General features: G+C 43.6%; 1 protein-coding gene across 1 annotated transcript in view; it reads right to left on the reverse strand.

The window, feature by feature from the left end:
- celf4 (CUGBP, Elav-like family member 4) overlaps positions 1-21,809 on the reverse strand; it is a 1,291,869-nt gene that overhangs the window by 61,563 nt on the left and 1,208,497 nt on the right. The window contains exon 11 of the mRNA XM_078551435.1: positions 10,192-10,272. Coding sequence (XP_078407561.1) covers positions 10,192-10,272 — 81 coding nt within the window. The remainder of the gene's footprint in view (positions 1-10,191; positions 10,273-21,809) is intronic.

Consider the following 21,809-nt stretch of genomic DNA (forward strand, 5'->3'; position numbering starts at 1 on the left):
GTGCCCTCTCATTCTTGATACTTTTACGAGCGGGAATAGCTTCTCCCTGTCTACTCTGTCCAGCCCCCTTCCCATGATTTTGAACATCTCTATCAACTCTCCTTTTAACCTTCTTCTCCCCAACCTCTCCAATCTATCCTCACAGCTGAAGTTTCTCATCCCCGGAACCACTCTTGTAAACCTCTTCTGCACTCTCTCCAATGTGTTCAGATCCTTCCTGCAGTGTGGCACCTAGAACTGTACACAATATTCCAGCTGAGTTTCCTATACAAATTTAGCATAACCACCCTGCTCTTGTACTCTATCCCCCTATTAATAAAGCCCAGGATACTATATGCTTTATTAACTGCTCTCTCCACCTGTCCTGCCACCTTCAATGATCTATACACATATACACACCCAAGTCTTTCTGCTCCTGCACCCGCTTCAGAATTTCACCCCTTATTTTATATTGTCTGTCCATGTTCTTCCTACCAAAATGCATCACCTCACACCTCTCCACGTTGAACTTCATCTGTCACGTATCTGCCCACTCCACCAACTTGTCTATGTCCTTTTGAAGTTCCACACCATCCTCCTCACAGTTTACAACACTCCCAAGCTTCGTATCATCTGCATCTTGCTCATTAACCATTTGTGTGGCACTTTATTGGAAATATCCTTTGGAAATCCAGGTATACTACATCTACTGGTTTTCCTTTACCTACCCTACTAGTTACATCCTCAAAAAACTCTAGTAAATTTGTAAAACACGATTCCCCTTTCATAAAAACCTGACTTTGTCTGATCATACTATGATTTTCTAAGTGCATTGTTAAAACTTCCTTAATAGTAAACACCAGCAATTTCCTGACGACTGATATCAGGCTAACTGACTATTTTCCCTATTTTCTCTCTCCCTCCTTTCTTAAATAGTGGAGTTACATGTGCTAACTTCCAATGCCCTGGAACCATTCTAGAATCTAGAGAATTTTGGAAAATCATAACCAGCACATCCACTATCTCTGCAGCTACCTTGAACCTGGCAGCAGCCATAGTGTCTTCACTTTGTAGCAGCCACTATGCCAGCTACATGTGAGCCATCACAGAAAACCAAAGGGTAGTTGATGGGTATCAAGGCCTATCTGCTGATGACTAAGGCGTGCAAACCACACACATGTGCGCAGCATGCAGACAACGAATATGCTGCTGCGTGAAACGTGACAGAGCATTGGCATGCTGAAACAATGCTTTCGCCACCACTGGTGTTCTGCAGGAGCCCTGCAGCACTCGGCAGAGCTAGTGCCAAGATTTTAGGTGGTTTGCTGCATGCTGCACAACCTTGCCATCATGAGGGGTCAGCCCTTGCTACCAGCTAAATGTCAGGCAAGCAGCTCAGCAGGAGGGACAGGAACAGGAGGGAGAGGAAATGGATAAGGAGGAAAAGGGAGGACACGCTCCCTTTCTGGCCGGGCTGCCTGTGAAAAATTCATTTGAGTGTGATACCAACAACCACAACCTCAAGTCCTCATTCATCAACAGCCTCACACCTTGCTTTCCCTTTGTCACTGAACATCACATCATCCGCTTGGCCACAGTGTAAAAATACAAATCATCACAAAATAAACATTACAATCCAAATTTATGAATCAGATCCTGTCATATTAAATAAAACTAATTGGCCTTGTGCATTGCTACAGTGCCTGTCTTCTGTACCTTGCCTGTCCTAGTGTTCCAATGGATTTACTGACCCAACAGCTGTAGCATGGCAGGTGGAACACAGCTGACTTCCAGCGGAGGAGAATGTAGATAGTCCTCGAAAGCAACCTTGAGCAGCTCTGGATTTAGTAGACCCAGCTGCAGGCTGCGCCATCATGATATAGGAGGCAGCATTCTGGTCTGGCTCGCTAACAGCAACAGTACGGGCCCTGGAGGAATGGCAGGGATGGGAGAACAAAGCTGTCTTCTTGAGAGAGGACAGCAGATGTGTGCTCCATGGAGTACTGCAACTCTCCCTGGGGGTGGCATCTCAGTAATCTATTGGAGAACAGATCGCTGGAATACGGTGATGCCCTGCAAGCCAATTTGCACCTTGCAATCCACTCCTGCACTCGGACATTGGGTGGCTGCTGCTTCTGCTGCCACATCTCCTTTATGGCTGCTCCATGGTCTACAGAGGGGCACTCAGTGACAATGGCCAAGGCTGTGGCTCCACCAATGGAAGGTGGCTACCCCGCCCCCACGATTGCTGCAGCCATCTGTCTGACCCCCGGTATCGTAGAACACTCAGCATGGTGGTGCCCTCTCCTTTTTCATGCAGCCTCAGCAGTGGCCATTTCTAGTAGTGGCACCGCCAAGCCTGCAGTGCTGCCTGCCATCTTGTTGGGCCAGTAGTTCCGGCAGGCAGGCAGCCGTACTCAATTGGATGCTGTCCGGATGATGGCTTTGTAATTGGTCGCTGAAGGTAAAGTACCACCCAGGATCCTGCTGCCCATCTGCTTGTGCCCGGGCCTCATTTTTGGCCCCAGTGCCGCAGGGCCATTTACCTGCTGAGACAATCCAGCCCACAGTGTCAGGATCTCAACTCTGGCGGGTGGCTCCGAGTGTGAGATCAAGAGTCAGTGCTGTGCCTTCATCATCATTCTCTTCTTGGTGTTCCTTTACTGCTTGGCTGGATTGAGTTTCTTGGGTACCTGAAAGGAAAAATGCACAAGACTGAGGTTGTGGTGTGGGGAGGGTGGGAAAAGTGGCAATTGATTACATCAGAAGATTAGGGATGAGGATACTGTCAACTCCAATGGTTTTAGCCTCACTGTTGGCCTTGGCCTCAGAAACATGCATTCCAATCATACTTCAGTACTGTCCACTTCACTGGAGTTAGGACACACAGGTGTGCATGCCCCCCTCCAGCTAGCTCCTGCTGCCTTTAGTTTCATGTCATCTTGTCCTGTAAGAGAGAGGGAAGTGTGTCACTGAGTGTTGTGAAATCTGTTTGGCTGATGTAGCCATCATGGTTGAATAGCTGGGAGTGTGTGCATGCTGTGAGTTGTGGATGTGAGGCTTGCAACAGTGCCAAGTGCATGATGGTGCAGTGAAGCATTTGAATGTTAGGCCTGATTGATAGAGATTGTTGGGAGGTGAGTGATGGGATGCGGTGATTTGAGGAGTTGCTGAGGCTAGTGATGCAGTTGGTACAATATGGTATTTTAGGATACATTCACTGACCTTGAAAACTCGTAGGAGGTCATTGAACTTCTTGAGACTCTACACCGAGGTCCTCAGGGCTTGATTCTGGGCAGTGACCTTCACGGCTATCTGTTCCCACTGCCTTTTGGCCACATGTCTGGAAGGCCTTTGTCCCCCGCGGTGGATGCAGGACACTTTTCTTTGCCTTCTCATCCATCAAGACTTCCAGTGCAGTTCCCGAAATGCTTGGAGCCCACTCTCTCCCCTGTTGTGCATTACCTCACTCTTTCCCAGGTCAAATTCTCTTCAACCACAACTCCCAGCATCTATTCCAGCCACAATGCACCTCCCTATATATGTTATTCACAATATATATTAATGATTTAGATGAGGGAACTAAACGTAATATCTCCAAATTTGCAGATGACACAAATCTGGGAGGGAGGGTGAGCTGTGAGGAAGATGCAGAGATGCTTCAGTGTGATTTGGACAAGCTGAGTGAGTGGGCAAATGCATGGCAGATGCAGTATAATGTGGATAAATGTGAGGTTATCCACTTTGGTAGCAAAAACAGGAAGGCAGATTGTTATCTGAATGGCTATAAATTGAGAGCGGGGAATGTGCAACAAGACCTGGGTGTCCTCGTACACCAGTCGCTGAAGGTAAGCATGCAGGTGCAGCAGGCGGTAAAGAAGGTAAATGGTTTGTTGGCCTTCATAGCGAGAGGGTTCAAGCACAGGAGCAGGGATGTCTTGCTGCAATTACACAGGGCCTTGGTGAGACCACACCTAGAATATTGTGTGCAGTTTTGGTCTCCTTATCTGAGGAAGGATATTCTTGCTATAGAGGGAGTGCAGCGAAGGTTTACTAGACTGATTCCTGGGATGGCGGAACTGACATATGAGAAGAGATTGTCGGTTAGGATTATATTCACTGGAGTTCAGAAGAATGAGGGGGGATCTCATAGAAACCTATAAAATTCTAACAGGACTAGACAGGATAGATGCAGGAAGGATGTTCCCGATGGTGGGGGAGTCCTGAACTAGGGGTCACAGTCTGAGGATATGGGGTAGAACATTTAGGACTGAGATGAGGAGAACTTTCTTCACCCAGAGAGTGGTGAGCCTGTGGAATTCGCTACCACAGAAAGTAGTTGAGGCCAAAACATTGTATGTTTTCAAGAAGGAGTTAGATATAGCTCTTGGGGTGAAAGGGATCAAAGGGTACGGGGAGAAAGTGGGAGCAGGCTATTGAGTTGGATGATCAGCCATGATCATAATGAATGGTGGAGCGGTTCGAAAGGCCGAATGGCCTACTCCTGCTCCAATTTTCTATGTTTCCCGTTTATGAGGTGCAGGATAGATTTTAGCAATGGAAGCTAGCTTTAAGTGGTGCGAGGCACTCATGATATTGGCCTTCTGCAGTTACGTCCAGACAATGCACAGTGCAGTTAGCACTGGTTTGATACAGAGATCATCAAATCAGCAGGCTGGATGAAATTGGCATGCTGCCTGCATCGCAATCAATGGGTGTGGGTTAACCTTGCATTGTGATCCCCGCCCACAATTCAGGCCCCCTAAAAGTCTAACATCTACCGGCTGAGCTAGCCAAACTTGTCTGCTTTCTTTTTGTCCCCCTCCATCATTGCTGCAACGAGGTACCTCAAACCCAACATCGGATAAGCATCTCTTGTGTAACAGTGCAACACATTAACTTTCCTATAAGATTCATCCTTTGGTCATTCCAAATTAAACTGCCCATATAGTTGATTGTTGAAGGCAAATAATGGTCTGTTGCGATGAAGACATATGGTGCAACTTTTCCACTGCCAGCCGTCCACTATAACAGTGTAAATCAGGTGGTGGGATGGCATATCTTGGGTGAAGTTTCATCCTTTTAGAGCTCTGCGCCATGGCTTATAGTTTTTGGGTGTGCCAAACACTGATGCATGAATCGCTTGCTTCACATGGTGAAGCACTTGATCTATTCTCATTTTTGAACCGGGTTACCATGCCAACTATTCTGCAATGTTCCAGGGAATCAGCTGTGGTAGTACCACAGGTAAATACAATGAATCTGCAATATGTCAATTGGAATGTTTTTGCTGATTTAGGTTCTCATGGACATTTGCCACAACTATTCAATTTTCTTTTTGTTACTAATTCCAGGAGGATTCCTCAGTGGGAATGCCCTTTCTGAGGCGTATTGATGGAGAGGTTAGAATACTAGTCAGGTTAGACTGCAGAATGTCTGTGTGGTAATCTGAGGTGTAATGCACCTTTAAGAGAATGTGAACAGATTGGCCACGTGACTATAAGACCCAGTAGCTGTGTAGTGGGCTACCATGTTAATGTCAGTCTAGAGTAGGGTCTGGTTGGAGAAGCACAGATCATGTTAGCGCTCTGTTGTCTATGTAAATAAATAGCATGTACTTCGCTTCATATTGGTCTCTGCATCTGTAGTATATTGTAATCGAACCACCCGCCGACAGATAGGCGTGCAGCTGGTTTGCGAGCAAAGTGACCCCGTAGTAGAACATAACCGTGTGCAAGAGAGTGGAACAAAGATAGAATGGGAGAGAGGTGGAATGCATTAGGGAGGGTGTTCCAGAACTTACTCTTCTCAAGGCCAGTGAGAACCTTTGCTTTCAAAAGCCTGCTCCTGGCCCCTTCATTAACATGACAGCTAAAGAAATTGTGTCGTCTTGAGTTCCACAAGTTTCACCTGGTTTACTTTGAAATGGATGAGACCTCTGAATTCAAACCACTTTGTTTACCTAGTACTGCAGGCTTTACTAATGAAAAGTGATTGTTTCGCTGAGCAGCTGGATGCTTCTAGTTGAGCACAATATGAATGAAGTGAGAAAGGTGGATTCATGGTAAGTAATGTCGTACAATTTGCAGTGCTAAATGTTTTCAATTGTACCTGACAAGGCTGGATTTTTTTTTTATTTCCAAATGCATTTCAAAATTAATGAAGTTTTCCATTGCACTGAGCAGTGAAGTTTTCATAGTGACCCTACAGATTATTCGCATTAGTAGCAGTTACTCATTCACATTACTGACAAAACTTGAAATGAACAAGTCTGTCTTAGAGCTGACAGCAACCCATTTCCACTTCATTAAAATGTATTAGGCTTGGCTTCATTTCAATGATGGGAACATAGTATTTCTTCCTTTTAATAGTAAATTGAGTCCTAATGAATATTTGCTAACCAGTATTCCCCTGACTAATATGTTATTATACTTGCCAAGCATGAATTGCTAATGCTAAAACAGCTTTACACACAAGGTAGCGGTCTCTGTGACATTTCTCTGCAAACAAAGATGTGAAAACATATATGTAATTGTCTGCAAATATCTTCAATGTCATTTACTAGGCTTATACGTGAGCCTTTGTGTGTTTATTACATTTGTAGCACATTAACATTTTCTACAGGATTCACCATTTTCAACATAACTGTCTCAGGATGAACTTCAGAAAAGCTCAATAATAAATTGCTGAGGTAATTGCTGGATGTCTTTACACTGAAATAAAGAATTGCATTTATATATCACCTTTCATGACCTCAAGATGTCTCAAAGCACTTCACAGCCAATGAAGTACTTTTTGAAGTGTATTCATTGCTGTAATGAATGAAGCATAATTAAGTTGCAGTGCAAGGTGACGTTCTGACCTGCTTTAGAATTGGTGTGTAAATTTCAAGGGAGGCCAGGAGTTGCAGTTTGGGTATAGTACTGAACATGTTCACTAATCTCAATCCTTCTTGACATACTGAGGACTAAAACTACCATTGTCAGTGGTAGTAATGTGCCTAAACAGTACTGTAAAGCATCACAATAATAAGAATGGACATTATCACTAATGCTTACAAGTAGAGTGTACTCAGTGTTTGCCTCTTCTAGGCTATCATGAGTAATGAGACAAAGCAGAATTAGTTGGAAAAACTCAGACAGTTAATGCTTTGGATTTAGATCCTTCTTCATGACTTCTTCAAAACAGATGCTGACTAACCTTCTGAGTTTTTCCAGCAATTTCTAATTTGCTTTCAAATATTTTTTTAATAAAGCATCAGAACCAATGATGAAGTTAATAAGCCTGGAGGCAAGAAATGTAATGCTAAGCTATCAGGGCTGATTGTGGTGGAGAGGGAAAATAGCAGGTCAAACTCTTCTGAATAATTAAAATAGGCATTGAACTGCATTCTGCACATCATTAGTAGGTCCACATGATTCTCAGAAATATACTACATGTGGCGCAGAGTGTGCATTAGGATCTTTGCAAACATTACTGCTATTCATTACATGTCAGGATTCACAAAAGGGCTAATTCCTGTAGTAGATGATAGGACTATTTAGTATTATTACATAGAATGTAACAAATTAAATTTTTAGTACGGAACTTCCCATCTAATTAAACAGCTGAAATTTTAGCTGCGGTTATAGGATCGAATAGTGTCATGCAAAACTGGCAATCAGATAACTAGGTTTCTATAGACCAATTTTAGATTAAGCTGCTACAAGATATGGGTCATTTCTACTGTGAATGTGATGAATATAACAGGATTCATAGTCTACGAAATTTAGCAATGTTCCACAACAGCGTCCTGATTCCACCAGCGGCATTTAATGGTGAGTCTCAGTAATGGTGCGCAAAAATGATGTTTAAAAACTGTGAAGTTGAGGAACTTCACAAATGGGTTTGGATATTAACTGTGCTTCCCGAGTGTGGGATTGAGGTGTACGGACCAGATGGTGCCACATTTGAGCACAGGTTTTTTTCTGATTTAAATAAACTCAGTTGGAGTGGTAATCGGCCTCATCAGGCAAGGCTCTTGCTCCTGATTGCTATCATATATTATCAGATAGAAGCATTTGGGCTTAACTAATATACTTCCTCTAGTGACAATCAGGGCTGAACTTTCCACTGTCTGGCATGCAACAGGTGGCCAGCAAAGGAAAATGGGCAGGAGGTTTGTTTGTTCATTTGTTCAAGATAAAACTAAATAATGTTCCTATTGTATTAACTTGACTCAGTTGGTAGCAGTTAGTGCTGAGTCAAAGAAGGTTGTGGGTTCTAACACCACTCTAGCACTCGATCTTAAAAACTAGCTTGTTAACCCATTGTAGTACTGAGGGTGTTACATTGTTGAGGTTGCACATGAGATATTAAACTATGGGCGGAATCATCCCAGATTTGCACAAAGTGCGGTAGCAGGTGGGAAAGAAGCCATTTTACCCGCTGGCCGCAATGGCAGGTTTCCGTGCCATGTCTTCCCATTCCTGCCTCATCAATTATGCAGCCACAGGAAACACGCCATCTCACTGGTGGGCAGTCTCTGATTTGCCCGCCATGCCGTTAACGTACCGCTCCCTCACGCAAGGCACCATATTTAAACGGCAGCAACACTTCTCAATGCTTGCAGCCCGGAACTGCTCCAGTGAAGATATGGCCCTAAAAGCCAAAAAGAGTGCAGCCCCCTGATTCAGTGATGCAACCCTGGGACGCCGTGGAAGCCCGCCGCGGTATCCACTACCCCCAATCTGGCCAGGGAAGGCCCATCGGTCTCACTACTCAGACTTGGAAGGCGGTGGCAGAGGTGGTCAGTGCCAGTGCTGCACACAAGAGGTCGGCCATCCAGGGCAAAAAATGGATGAATGATCTCATATGTGCCACCAGGGTAAGGCAACCATCTTATCACTCTAAGCTCACACACACACAAGGCCATCACACATTCACTGGCATCTCACTCACTGCCAGCTCAAGGGACTTCAGAGCTCACTCTCTTACACTCACCCTCACATCTCCATCTGGGCTCGCCTCCTCTGGAGGCTGCCTCCTCAGCCCTCACCATCTTGAGGCCACTTGCACAGATGAACGTGTGTCCACCACACACACCCTGGGATTTCCCCCCCTTCCCTAGTACAGCCCTCGCTCTGCAGCCTCTTCCCTTGCCTGAGGCCACTTCTCCCCTTTCCCCAAGCGAAGGCCTAGCCCTGCAGCCATTGAAAAGCCACCCCTGTCTTATGGCTGGGCTAGTAGGTAGAGACCTGCCCGTGAACCCCCCCTAAAAGTGATGTGGTGATGCATGTGAAGCCTGGCACTGATGATTGCGAGCGAGTCCTGCCCGAAGCAAGGTAGGTAAACAAGCCTCAAAGTCCTAAGCAGGGTGCAGCTCACCAGGTGCACGTTGCTTATGTACAGTTGTGAAACACATCATGCATGCAGTCACGTTGACGTGCCTGGATGATCCAGCATGAGGGGATGATTCCGGCGAGCAGGGCTTATAGCAAGATGCTAAAGTATTGAAATTGGGCTCCCAACATGTGGCGGTGGGAAACGCGGCCCGACATTGACATGACGGTGTGAAACCAATTTTTGTCCTTCTTGCCATATTGCCCCCTGCCAGCCATGACACCCGACACCAGCAGGGCCGGAAAATTCCACCCTATGTCTGCTCTTCCAGCGGATCAGGTGGAAATGGGACATGTCACTATTTGAAGATGATCATTGAATTCTATAGTCCTGGCCAACATTCCTCCTGCAACCAACATCGCAACGATGATAGTTATTCATCTCACTGCTGTACGTTACAGGAGTCATTGTACTTCAAAGTGCTTTTAGATGTTTCTAAGCAATAAGATGACTCATAAATGCAAATCTCTTTTTTAGAGGAATAATTAGTCATTAAATGGTGCACAGTCTGGGATTTACACTGTTGCACAATCCTAATTTGATTAACCTCTTCGGGCAATGGTCTACAAAGTCAATTCAGCCAAATAAACAATCTCAAAGTAACTGAGTATGCCACAGGATAAACTGTTTTATATTTGTACAAAATAACTACAAAAAATCCTTTAAAAGTGCATTCAATCTATCTGGACAATTTTATTCCACTTTGTATTCCATTGGTAACTACTTTATTATGAATTATGATGATCGTGGAATAGGTTCCATACTCCTGGAGTCCATGAAACATCTGCTCTGTTTATGTATCTTTTGTTGTGAATATAGTGAATGACCTACCTTCTCTCTGTTGCTGGGGTATCATTGGAGGTGGCTGTGGAAAGGCTTGACTAATCTGGCCATAGGCAGCAGGGTAGGCAGCTGTAATGCAGAGATGGTGTTCTGGGTCAGTATATTGCAAAGCTTTATTTCACATTACAAATGAGCACAAAACTGTGATGGCAAAAATGATAACTCTCTTTAATTCTTCTATTTAAGATTTACCAATAGATATTCTCTCTTCCTCCTCTTGGGAGTCTTGGAAATGTAATCTGTGCAAGCTTTTCACATAGTCATATGATTTAAGAAGGAAGTGATAAGCAATCTTGGTGATTTGTCAGAATGTTATAGCAAATGAGGATGTAACTAGTTTTCTCTCACTTTAGCATCAAAATGGAAATTATTTGACTTCAGCCAAAATATTTGGCAGCTGAGTCAGGTTAGTAGTTACAAGACAAGATCTTGATAAATCTCCAAAGCACAAACATTGGTCTCTGGTAGGCAATAAGTCCCTTGCTAGTACAATTCCAAACCTAATTCATTAAAATTTCCTCTATATTTGACCAATGTAGCAAATTTTTCACTAAGATAATGGAAATCAATGCAAAATAAATGGTAATGGACAGTGACATTTCAATATGACAATATTGCCTTATGTGAAAAAGTTATAATCATTAAAGGTCAGGAGGCTAGCATTATGGTTGTTGCAAAACTTAACAAGAGTCACCCAAATATTGTGCGATCAATGTAGTCATCTGTGATGCTTTCCAATCTGTTTGAAAAATGCCTGGCTTTCTCTTCCCATTAAGTTTCTGTGGATAACTTCAACTTGCGTTAAACATATGAACATACAAATCAGAAGCAGGAGTAGGCCATTCGGCCCCTCAAGTCTGCTCCGCCATTCAATAAGATCATGGCTGATCCGGTTGTGGCCTCAACTCCACGTTCCTTCTTATCCCCTTTACTCATTTGTCAATCAATTATCTATCTAATTCAGCCTTAAAGTATTCAATGACCCTGCCTCTACCACTTTTTGGGGAAGAGAGTTCTACAAGCTTATGATCCTCTGAGAGAAAAAATTCTCCTCACCTCCGTCTTAAATGGGAGACCCTTTATTTTTAAGATGTCTCCCCTAGTTCTAGCCTCTCCCACTGGAGAAACATCCTTTCAGTATCCACCTTGTCAAGGTAAGATGGTGTTGTAGTGGTAATTTTGCTGGACCAGTAATCCAGAGGCCCAGACTAATGCTCTGGGGACATGGGTTCAAATCCCACCATGGTGTAATAATCCCAGCTGATGTTACCACTGGGCAAGGCTGATCTGAGGGTGGAATCTGGCCTGATAGCTTCTAACTTTTATTCAATTGTTTAGATACGTGGAGAGCAGCTACTGAACAGAGTCACAGGAGTCAGCTGATGAACTTTTAACAAAAGAATAAAACATTTATTCAACAAGAAATGATAAACTATATTACATTACTCCTTTGCCCACAACTATACCTTTACAGGTATATACAAATTTGTAAGGAAAACACAAGTTACAAAAGCCATCTTATGCTCTAATGTTCACAGTAAATACACAGTCCATGTAAACCAATAGGCGACCTGTGGTCAAACACAATACACTGTTAAACCAAGTGACCAAAGCAAATACAGATGCTATGGATCTCTCCTCAGCTCCACCCACATCCCCCCTCCCCCACCCCCACAGATACTTGTCACCGTGAGCCAACCAGTCTCACTGAACTCCGTCTTTCATATGAGGGTTTCCAATCTCCACTCTACAAGAACTCGCTTTTGAATCTCCTCCCAAACTGAAGCTTTCTCCCAGACACCTTCTGCAAGGGTTCACCTCCAGGGTTTCAAACTCTCCTTCTATTCCCTCTTCCCTGGGTCACCATTTGCATTCAAGCTGCCTTCCATGCACTCTCTCTCACCAACTCAGCCTTCAACAGTACACCACTGCTTCAAATGCCCATAGCAAAAAGCTACAGACCTTCAGCCACCTCTTTGGACCTTCTGGCCCCTCACAAGCCTTTATATCACTTTAAATCTGTTTCCTGCGGCATTCATCTCTTTAAGCTTGGAGCCTTTCTCTGCTCCTCACTTCACTTAACAGGGCCTTTTCCAGGTTCTAGTCCTTCCTTTGACTAGAAGGTCTTCTTGGGACTTTCTCCTGTTTCACTCCCCTGGATTTGGGGACTTTCTTCTTTCGTTTGGAACCAGCTATCTGTCCCTTTTCATGTCCTGCCTGTCCTGGCACCTTCTTCCAACTGAACTCAACATGGCTGGTGTGTGCGTGCATGCGTGTGTATTGCCTGCTTCTCTAGACCCCTATTGCTAGGCAACAGCACAGCTTTTTTTACTCTTTAATTTTTCTTAGAGTTGTAAAGCTCATTAGAAATGCAGGCCCCTTTTAAAGTGAAATTAAAACTCAATTTGACCTTTTCTTAACACACAAATATAGAAATACAGATCCAACTTAAATGTTTAAGCTAAAACTCATTCCCAACAGCCAAAAATACAAATATAATTTACTTTAACCATCTTTATTTCCTAACAATAGCAGCTCGTGGAATTTGAATTCAGTTAATAAATCTGGAAGTGAAAGCTCATCTCAGTAATGGTGACATTGAAACTATCATCAATTGTCATAAAACCCATCTGGTTCACTTATGTCCTTTAGGGAAGGAAATCTGCCATTCTTACTTAGTCTGGCCTACATGTGACTCTAAACACACAGCAATGTGGTTGACTCTTAACTGCCCTCTGAAATGGCCTCATAAGCCACTCAGTTCAAGGACAATTAGGGATGGGCAACAAATTCTGGTCTTGCCAGTGACGCCCACAACACATGAACAAATAAAGAAAGAAAGTTCCCCCTGGATCTTATATGTATCAATAAGATAGCCCCTCATTCTTCTAAACTTCAATGGATACAGGCCCAACCTGTCCAAGCTTTCCTCATAGGATAATCCCCTCATCCAAAGCATCAGCTCAGTGAACCTTCTCTGAACCGCTTCTAAGCAATTATATTCTTTTTTAAATAAGGAGGGCAAAACTGTACACAATACTCTAGATGTGGTCTCACCAATAGCCTATCCAACTATTGCAAATCATCTCTGATTTTATATTCCATTCCCCTTTCAATAAACAACAGCACTCCATTTGCCTCCCTAACCACTTGCTGTACCTGCATGCGATCTTTTTGTGATTCATCTACCAAGACACACAGATCCCTCTGTACCTTAGAGTTCTGCAACCTCTCCCCATTTAAATAATATGCTGCTTTCTTATTCTTCCTACCAAAGTGGACAAGTTCACATTTTCCCACGTTAAACTCATGTGAAACAGCTGATACCCAATTGGCCAGCTGTTTTACACCCCACTTGAATTTCCTTTACCAGAGGAAACTCTTTCGAGTTACTCTTTTCGAGTACAATCACAGTTCTTGGTTTCCGGGAGTGGGACATGAACCCACAACCCTCTGATTCAAAGGCGAGGGTGCTATGAACTGAGCCACAGCTGACACCTTGAATTTCCTTTACAATTAGATTTACATTATCTAAACTGGCATTTGTTCTGCCAGTGAGCCTATTTAGAATTGGTGTTCAAGTTATCAACAGTCACAGATTGCAACTCTTTTGAGTACAATCACAGTTCTTGTTTTTCCGGGAGTGGGACATGAACCCACAGCCCTCTGATTCAAAGGCGAGGGTGCTATGACCTGAGCCACAGCTGACACCTTGAATTTCCTTTACATTGAAGTCAAATCAAATGTCAAATAATTGCCAGCTGATTTGATATTACCTGCTTCATTGTGTTCACTTTAGTCATAAGGGATCTCCCTGAATTGTATCAATGCTGATTCATTGGTTGAGTTACTAATAGACATGGTTGATAGATTCTCCTTGGGCAGGACCCTCTCCTTTCTTCAGATGTGGCTACAATTGGCAAACTTGCTTTTTGGGGAACTGCAGCATGACTGTAAATTCAAATACGATCCCAAAGCTCTCTTGCTGTATAAATCACTCCAATAAGTCATAAATTAGCATGTGGAGTGGATCAACACCATTAAAAAGATTACATTGCATTATATAATATTTACAACAAAGAAGCAGGCCATTCAGTCTGGTCCATGCCAGTGTTTATGCTTTACATGAGCTACCTCCCACCTTTCTTCATCTAAGCCCATTAATGCCATTAACAATGCCAGTATATCCTTTCTTAAATACGGGGACCAAAACTGCACACAGTGCTACAGGTGCGGTCTCACCAACAATCTGTACAATTGTAACAAGACTTCCCTAGTTTTAAATTCCAACCCCCTAGTAATACAGGCCAAAATTCCATTTGCCTTCTTAATTACTTGCTACACCTGCATGCTAACTTTTTGTGTTTCATGCACAAGAACATCCAGATCCTGGTGTGATACACTTTTTTGGAGTCTTTCTCCATTTAAATAATTGTCTGCCTTTTGATTTTGCTACCAAAGTGCTTGACCTCACACTTTCCTATATTAAACTCCATCTGCCAATTTTTTGCCCACTCACTCAATCTGTCTATAACCCCTTGCAGATTCCTTATACCCTCATCACAACATGACCTCCCACCTATTTTTGTATCATCAGCAAATTTGGATACATGACACTCTGCCCCCTCCTCAAAGTCATTAATATAGATAATAAATAATTGAGGCCCTAGGACTGATCCTTGTGGCACTCCACTAGTTATGTCTTTCCAACCTGAAAAAGACCCATTAATCTCGATACTCTGTCTTGTGTGTGTTAACCAATCCTCAGTCCATGCTAATACATTACCTCCAATACCATGAATTCTTATTTTGTGCAATGACCTTTTATGTGGCATCTTATCGAATGCCTTCTGGAAATCCAAATATACGATTTCCACTGGTTCCCCTTTATCAACTCTGCTTGTTATATCCTCAAAGAACTCTAGCAAATTTTTCAAACATGATTTCCCTTTCACAAAACCATGTTGACTCTGTTTTATTGCATTAAGCTTTTCAAAATGTCCTGCTATTTCTTCCTTAATAATGGGCTCTAGCATTTCCCAATGATAGATGTCAGGCTGACTGGCCCATAGTTTCCTGCTTTTTGTCTCCCTCCCTTCTTGAACAGGGGTGTCACATTAGCGGTTTTCCAATCTGCTATTTTGACCAATGCCTCCACTATCTTTGCAGTCACTTCCTTTAAAAAGTAGGCCATTCGGCTCATCGAGCCTGCTCTGCCGTTCAATGAGATCATGGCTGATCTGATAATCCTCAACTCCACTTTCCTGCCTTTTCCCCACAACCCCTATTAGTCGTCATTTATATAAATGACACAAATGACTATGTGGGGGGTAGGGTTAGTAAGTTTACGGATGACACAAAGATTGGCCGGGTTGTTAACACTGAGGTTGAGTGGCTTGGGCTACAGGAAGATATAGACAAGATGGTCAAATGGGCAGATAAGTGGCAGATGGAGTTTAACCCTGAAAAGTGTGAGGTGATACACTTTGGAAGGAGTAATTTGACAAGGAAGTATTCAATGAACGGCATGGCACTAGGAAGTTCTGAGGAACAAAGGGATCTTGGCGTGTGTGTCCATAGATCTCTGAAGGCAGGGGGCACGTTAGTGGGGTGGTGAAAAGGTATATGGGACACTTGCCTTTATCAATCGAGGCATAGATTACAAAAGTAGGGAGGTCATGTTGGAGTTGTATAGAACCTTGGTGAGGCCACAGCTGGAGTACTGTGTGCACTTCTGGTTGCCACATTATAGGAAGGATGTGATTGCACTGGAGGGGGTGCAGAGGAGATTCACCAGGATGTTGCCTGGGATGAAACATTTAAGTTATGAAGAGAGGTTGGATAGACTTGGTTTGTTTTCGTTGGAGCAGAGAAGACTGAGGGGCGACCTGATCGAGGTGTACAAGATTATGAAGGGCATGGACAGGGTGGATAGGGAGCAGCTGTTCCCCTTAGTTGAAGGTTCAGTCACGAGGGGATACAAGCTCAAGGTGAGGGGCAGGAGGTTTAGGGGGGGTAGGGGGGGGGCGGTGGATGTGAGGAAAATCTTTTTTACCCAGGGGGTGGTGATGGTCTGGAATGCGCTGCCTGGGAGGGTGGTGGAGGCGGGTTACCTCATATCCTTTAAAAAGTACCTGGATGAGCACTTGGCACGTCATAACATTCAAGGCTATGGGCCAAGTGCTGGTAGATGGGATTAGGTAGGTAGGTCAGGTATTTCTCACATGTCGGTGCAGGCTCGATGGGCCGAAGGGCCTCTTCTGCACTGTGTGATTCTGTGATTCTGTGAACCCTTGATTCTCTTACTGATTAAAAATCTGTCTATCTCAGCCTTGAATATACTTAATGACCCAGTCTCTACAGCCCTCTGCAGTAAAGAATTCTACAGATTCACTACCCTCTGAGAGAAGAAATTCCTCCTCAACTCTGTCTTAAATGGGCGACCCCTTACTCTGAGATTATATCCTATGGTCCTAGACTCTCCCACAAGGGGAAACAACCTCTCAGTATCTACCCTGTCAAGCTCCCAAAGAATCTTATATGTTTCAATAAGGTTGCCTCTCACTCTTCTAAACTCCAATGAGTACAGACCCAACCTACTCAAACTCTCCTCATAAGAAAATCCCTCCATACCCGGGATCAACCTAGTGAACCTTCTCTGGACTGCTTCCAATGCCAGTATATTTTTCCTTAGATTAAGGGACCATTCTGGGTGTGGCCTAACTAGTGCCTTGTATAGTTTTAGTAAGACTTCCCTATTCTTATACTCCATTCCCTTTGAAGTAAAAACCAACATTCCATTTCATATCACCACCTTCAACACCTCTTTGTTCCTTTGTCTGTGACATCTTTTGATTATCTGCTCCTATCACTGCTTGCTTGTCTCTACAACCACCCCCGCAACTTCTCTCCCCCCACCCCCCAACCTTAACCCAGCTTATATTTCACCCCTCTCCTAATATTACTCAGTTCTGTTGAAGGGTCATGAGGACTCGAAACGTCAACTCTTTTCTTCTCCGCCGATGCTGCCTGACCTGCTGAGTTTTTCCAGGTAATTCTGTTTTTGTTTTCCATTTGCCTTCCCTATTATCTGCTGAACTTGTATGCTAGCTTTTTGTGATTCATGCACGAGGACACCCAAATCCCTCCATGCTGCAGCTTTCTGCACTCTTTCTCCATTTAAATAATATTCAGCTCCTCTATTCTTCCTGCCAAAATGTATAGCCTCACATTTCCCCACATTATATTCCATCTGCCAAGTTTTTGTCCACTCACTTAACCTGTCTATATCCCTCTGTAGACACTTTGTATCATCCTCACCACTTGCCTTCCCACTTATTTTTGTGTCATCTGCAAACTTGGCAATAGTACATTCACTTCCCTCATCCAAGTCATTAATATATATTGTAAATAATTGTGGCCCCTGCACTGATCCCTGTGGCACTCCACTAGTTACAGGTTGCCATCCTGAAAATGCCCCACCTATCCCAACTCTCTATCTTTTATTAGTTAGCCAATCCTCTATCCAAGCTAGAGCCATGGGCTCTTTTCTTATTAAGTAGCCTTATGTGCGGTACCTTATCAAATGCCTTTTGGAAATCCAAATATATTATATCTAATTGATTCCCCTTTCTCTATCCTGCTTGTTACCTCCTCAAAGAATTCTAATAAATTTGTCAGGCATGATTTCCCCCTTCATGAAACCATGCTGACTCTGATTGATTGTATTATGCACCCTAAATGCTCTGCTTTTATATCCTTTATAATAGACTCTAACATTTTCCCAATGACGGATGTTAAGCTAACTGGCCTATATTTACCTGTTTTTTGTCTCCCTCCCTTTCTGAATAAGGATGTTATATTGGCAGTTTTCCAATCTTCTAGGAATTTCCAGAATCTAAGGATTCTTGGAAGATCACTACCAGTGCGTCCACTATCTCTGTAGATACTTCCTTTAATACCCTAGGATGCAGCCCATCAGTTCCAGGTGACTTATCGGCCTTTAGCCCATTCGTTTCCCTAGTATTTTTTCTCTAGTTTATTTTCTCCCTCTTTAATATTTTTTTGGCCATCTTTAATTGGTTTTTAAGACTTTCCTAATCCTGTGGCTTACCAGTAATCTTTGCCACATTGTATGTTTTTTTTTTCACTTTGATATTATCTTTAACTTCCTTGGTTAACCATGGTTGGTTTATCCCCTTCCTACCATCCTTCTTCCTCACAGGGATATATCTTTGTTGTGAGTAATGAGCTATTTTCTTAAAGGTCTAACATTGTTCATCAACCGTCTTTTCTGCTAAACTCCTTTGCCAGTCCACTCCAGCCAACTCTACCCTTATTCCTTTGTAATTGCCCTTATTTAAGTTCAGCACAGTTGTTTCCATCCCAAGTTTCTCACTCTTAAACTGAATGCTAAATTCTACCATGTTATGATCACTGTTTCTTAGGGGATCTTTGACCAATTGATCTGAGAAAATTTATTAAACCTGCCTCATTATACATTACCAGATCCAAAATAGCCTGATTCCTGGTTGGATCCACAACATATTGTTCTAGGAAACTGTCCTGAATACACTCTATGAACTCTTGCTCATGGCTACCTCTGCCAATTTGATTTTCACAAACTACATGAAAATAAAATTCACCCATGATTAATGTACTGCCGTTTTTACATACCCTCATTAACTCATGATTTATTCTCTGTCCTACAATACTGTTACTATTAGGAGGCCTATAGACTACTCCCACCAGTGTCTTCTTCCCCTTGTTATTTCTTACCTCCACCCATATGGATTCTCCATCTTCTGATCCAAGATTATTTCTTGCTATTGAACTTATTCCATCTCAAACTAACAAAACTACCCCACCACACTTTCCTTCCTGCCTGTCCTTTCGAAAAGTCACATACCCCAGAATATTTAGTTATCAGCTTTGATCTCCTTGTAACCATGTCTCCATAATGGCTATAAGATCATACCCATGAACCTCTATTTATGCCGTTACTTAATTAATTTTGTTCCGAATACTATGTGCATTTAAGTAAAGAGCCATTAATATTGCCTTTTTACCATTTTTTCCCCTTTTGACCCTATTTGCTGCTTTTTTCATGTCACACTCTGGATATCATTATCTAAGTAGCTGCCCTGCAATGCTGCCATATCCTTTTGCTTTGTAAGCCTACGTAACCCTTCTCCAGAACCCTCCCCTGCTCTATTTAGTTTAAAGCCTTCTCTACAGCCCTAGTTATTCAATTTGCCAAGACACTGGTCCCAGCACAGTTCAAGTGAAGCCCATCCCAATGGAACAGCTTCCTTCTACCCCAGTACTGGTGCCAGTGCCCCATGAACTGAAACCCATTCCTCCCACACCAATCTTTGAACCACGCATTTAATTCCTCGACTTTATTTACCCTATGCCAGTTTGCCTGTGTCTCAGGTAGTAACCCTGAGATTATTACCTTGCAGATCCTGCTTTTTAATTTAGCTCCTAACTGTTCAAATTCTTTCAGCAGAACCTCCTTTCTAGTCCTGTCAATGTCGTTGGTACCAACGTGGACAACGACAACTGGATCCCTCCTCTCCCACTTCAAGTTCCTCTCCAGCCCTGAGGAGATGTCCTTAACCCTGGCACTAGGCAGGCAACACAGCCTTTGGGGCTCACGCTCACGTCTGCAGAGAGCAGTGTCTATCCCCTTAATTATACTGTCCCCTACCACTACTACATTCCTATTTCCTCCCTGCACTTGAATGGCTCCCTGTACCACGGTGCCGTGGTCAGTTTGCTCATCCTCCCTGCAGTCCCCGCTCTCACACACACAGCTTGCAAAAGCCTCGTAACTGTTGGACAATTGCAGTGGCCGAGGCTCCTCAAACACTACCCCCAGGTCCCCATACCTGCCTCACCTGCAGTCACACCCTCCTGTCCCTGATCACAGGCCAAATTTGAATGACCTAATCTGAGTTCCTCCTGGAGTAATGTGTCCAGGTAACTTTCCCCCTTCCTGATGTGACACAATGTCTGCAGCTCGGACTCCAGCTCCTCAGCTTGGATCCAAAGTTCCTCGAACTGCAAACACTTAGTACAGATGTGTTCGCTTTGGATTACCTTGGTGTCCAGCAGAGCCCACATGTTGCAGCAGCAACACATACCCATCCTGCCATCGCTATTGTATTTTATTTAATTTTTAAATTATTTACTCTAGTATCCCTGCTCTTTACACTTGAAGAATCCCCCACTTTTTACACTTTTTTGTAATTTATTTTTACACCATGCACCGATCCTATACTTTCCAAGCTATTTTTAAGAGAAAGAGAAAAAAAAGACTAAAGTCCTAAACACAAACTAAAGACCTTACTTTTACTTTAAAGCCTAGAAATACTCACCAATCCTACTCATCAGTCAGCTGCTCTCCACGCTCTTTTCTCTTGCGCTCTTTAATGGTCTCTCGTCCCTCTCTCTCCGTGCTCTTTAATGGTCTCTAATCTCTTTCTCCGCGTTCTTTAATGGCCATTCGTCTCTCTCTCTGCGCTATTTAATGGCTTCTCGCCTCTCTCTCCACGCTCTTTAATGACCTCTCACCTCTCTCTCCACACTCTTTAATGGTCTCTCACTCTCTGCGCTCTTTAATGACCTCTCGCCTCTCTCTCCACACTTTTTAATGGTCTCTTGTCTCTCTCTCTCTCTTTCTGTGCTCTTTATTGGTCTCTCGTCTCCCCCTCTCTGTGCTCTTTAATGGCCTCTTGCCTCCCTCTCTCTCTGCGCTCTTTAATGGAGTCGGCAAAATTTCCAACTCAGGAGAAAGTGCCCTGGATGTGCTAATTTTCACCCTGGGGGTGGGAGGGGTGGTGTGGTTGGCTGGGGTCGGGCCCACTGCCCCAGGGAACTGTGCTGAGGCAGCCTTAGGGTTTCTGGGCACAGAGGCGGGCTTTGTGAAAGATCTGCCTCAGTGCTCCAGGACTTGTAAGATAAAGAATAAAACAAAAAAACAGCCCTTTAGCCCTTACCCCTCACACCCTACAGACTCCCCATGCCCTATCCATGCCAACTCATGTCACCTCATGCACCTCATCCGCCCTCCTATGGCTCCTCATAGCCTCAATGCAAACCTATACCCCTCTACACAGCCCCCATGGCCCCTCATACCCTCCATACCAACCTGTATCCCTCTACATAGCCCCAATGACTCCTCATACCTTCCATGCTAACCTGTGCCCCTCTATCCAACCCCCATGACCCCCATACCTTCCATGCCAACCTATGTACCCCTACCACCTTGGCCCTTTATAGCCTCTATGCCAACTTAGTTCCAACTCATGTCAACCCATTCCCCCCACCTACCATCCTTTGTCCTTACACCCTTCATGCCAACTCGTGCCACCATGGGCTTACCTCAGGACCCATACTGAGATGAAATAAAGTATATATTGATGACTTCACTATGTTACAAAAACACTCTCATTCATCATAATCCATTCATTGCATTTAAATTCCTTCAATTACTTAATCCTTTATAAAAACAAATATTTCCATCAAGTTCATTATCTCTTATAAAAACAAGCATTTGTATTCATAGCCCCACATCAAAAATCTAATAACAACTTGGAGCT

Source organism: Cetorhinus maximus, chromosome 1 (assembly GCF_964194155.1).
Source record: "Cetorhinus maximus chromosome 1, sCetMax3.hap1.1, whole genome shotgun sequence".
Lineage (NCBI taxonomy): Eukaryota > Metazoa > Chordata > Chondrichthyes > Lamniformes > Cetorhinidae > Cetorhinus > Cetorhinus maximus.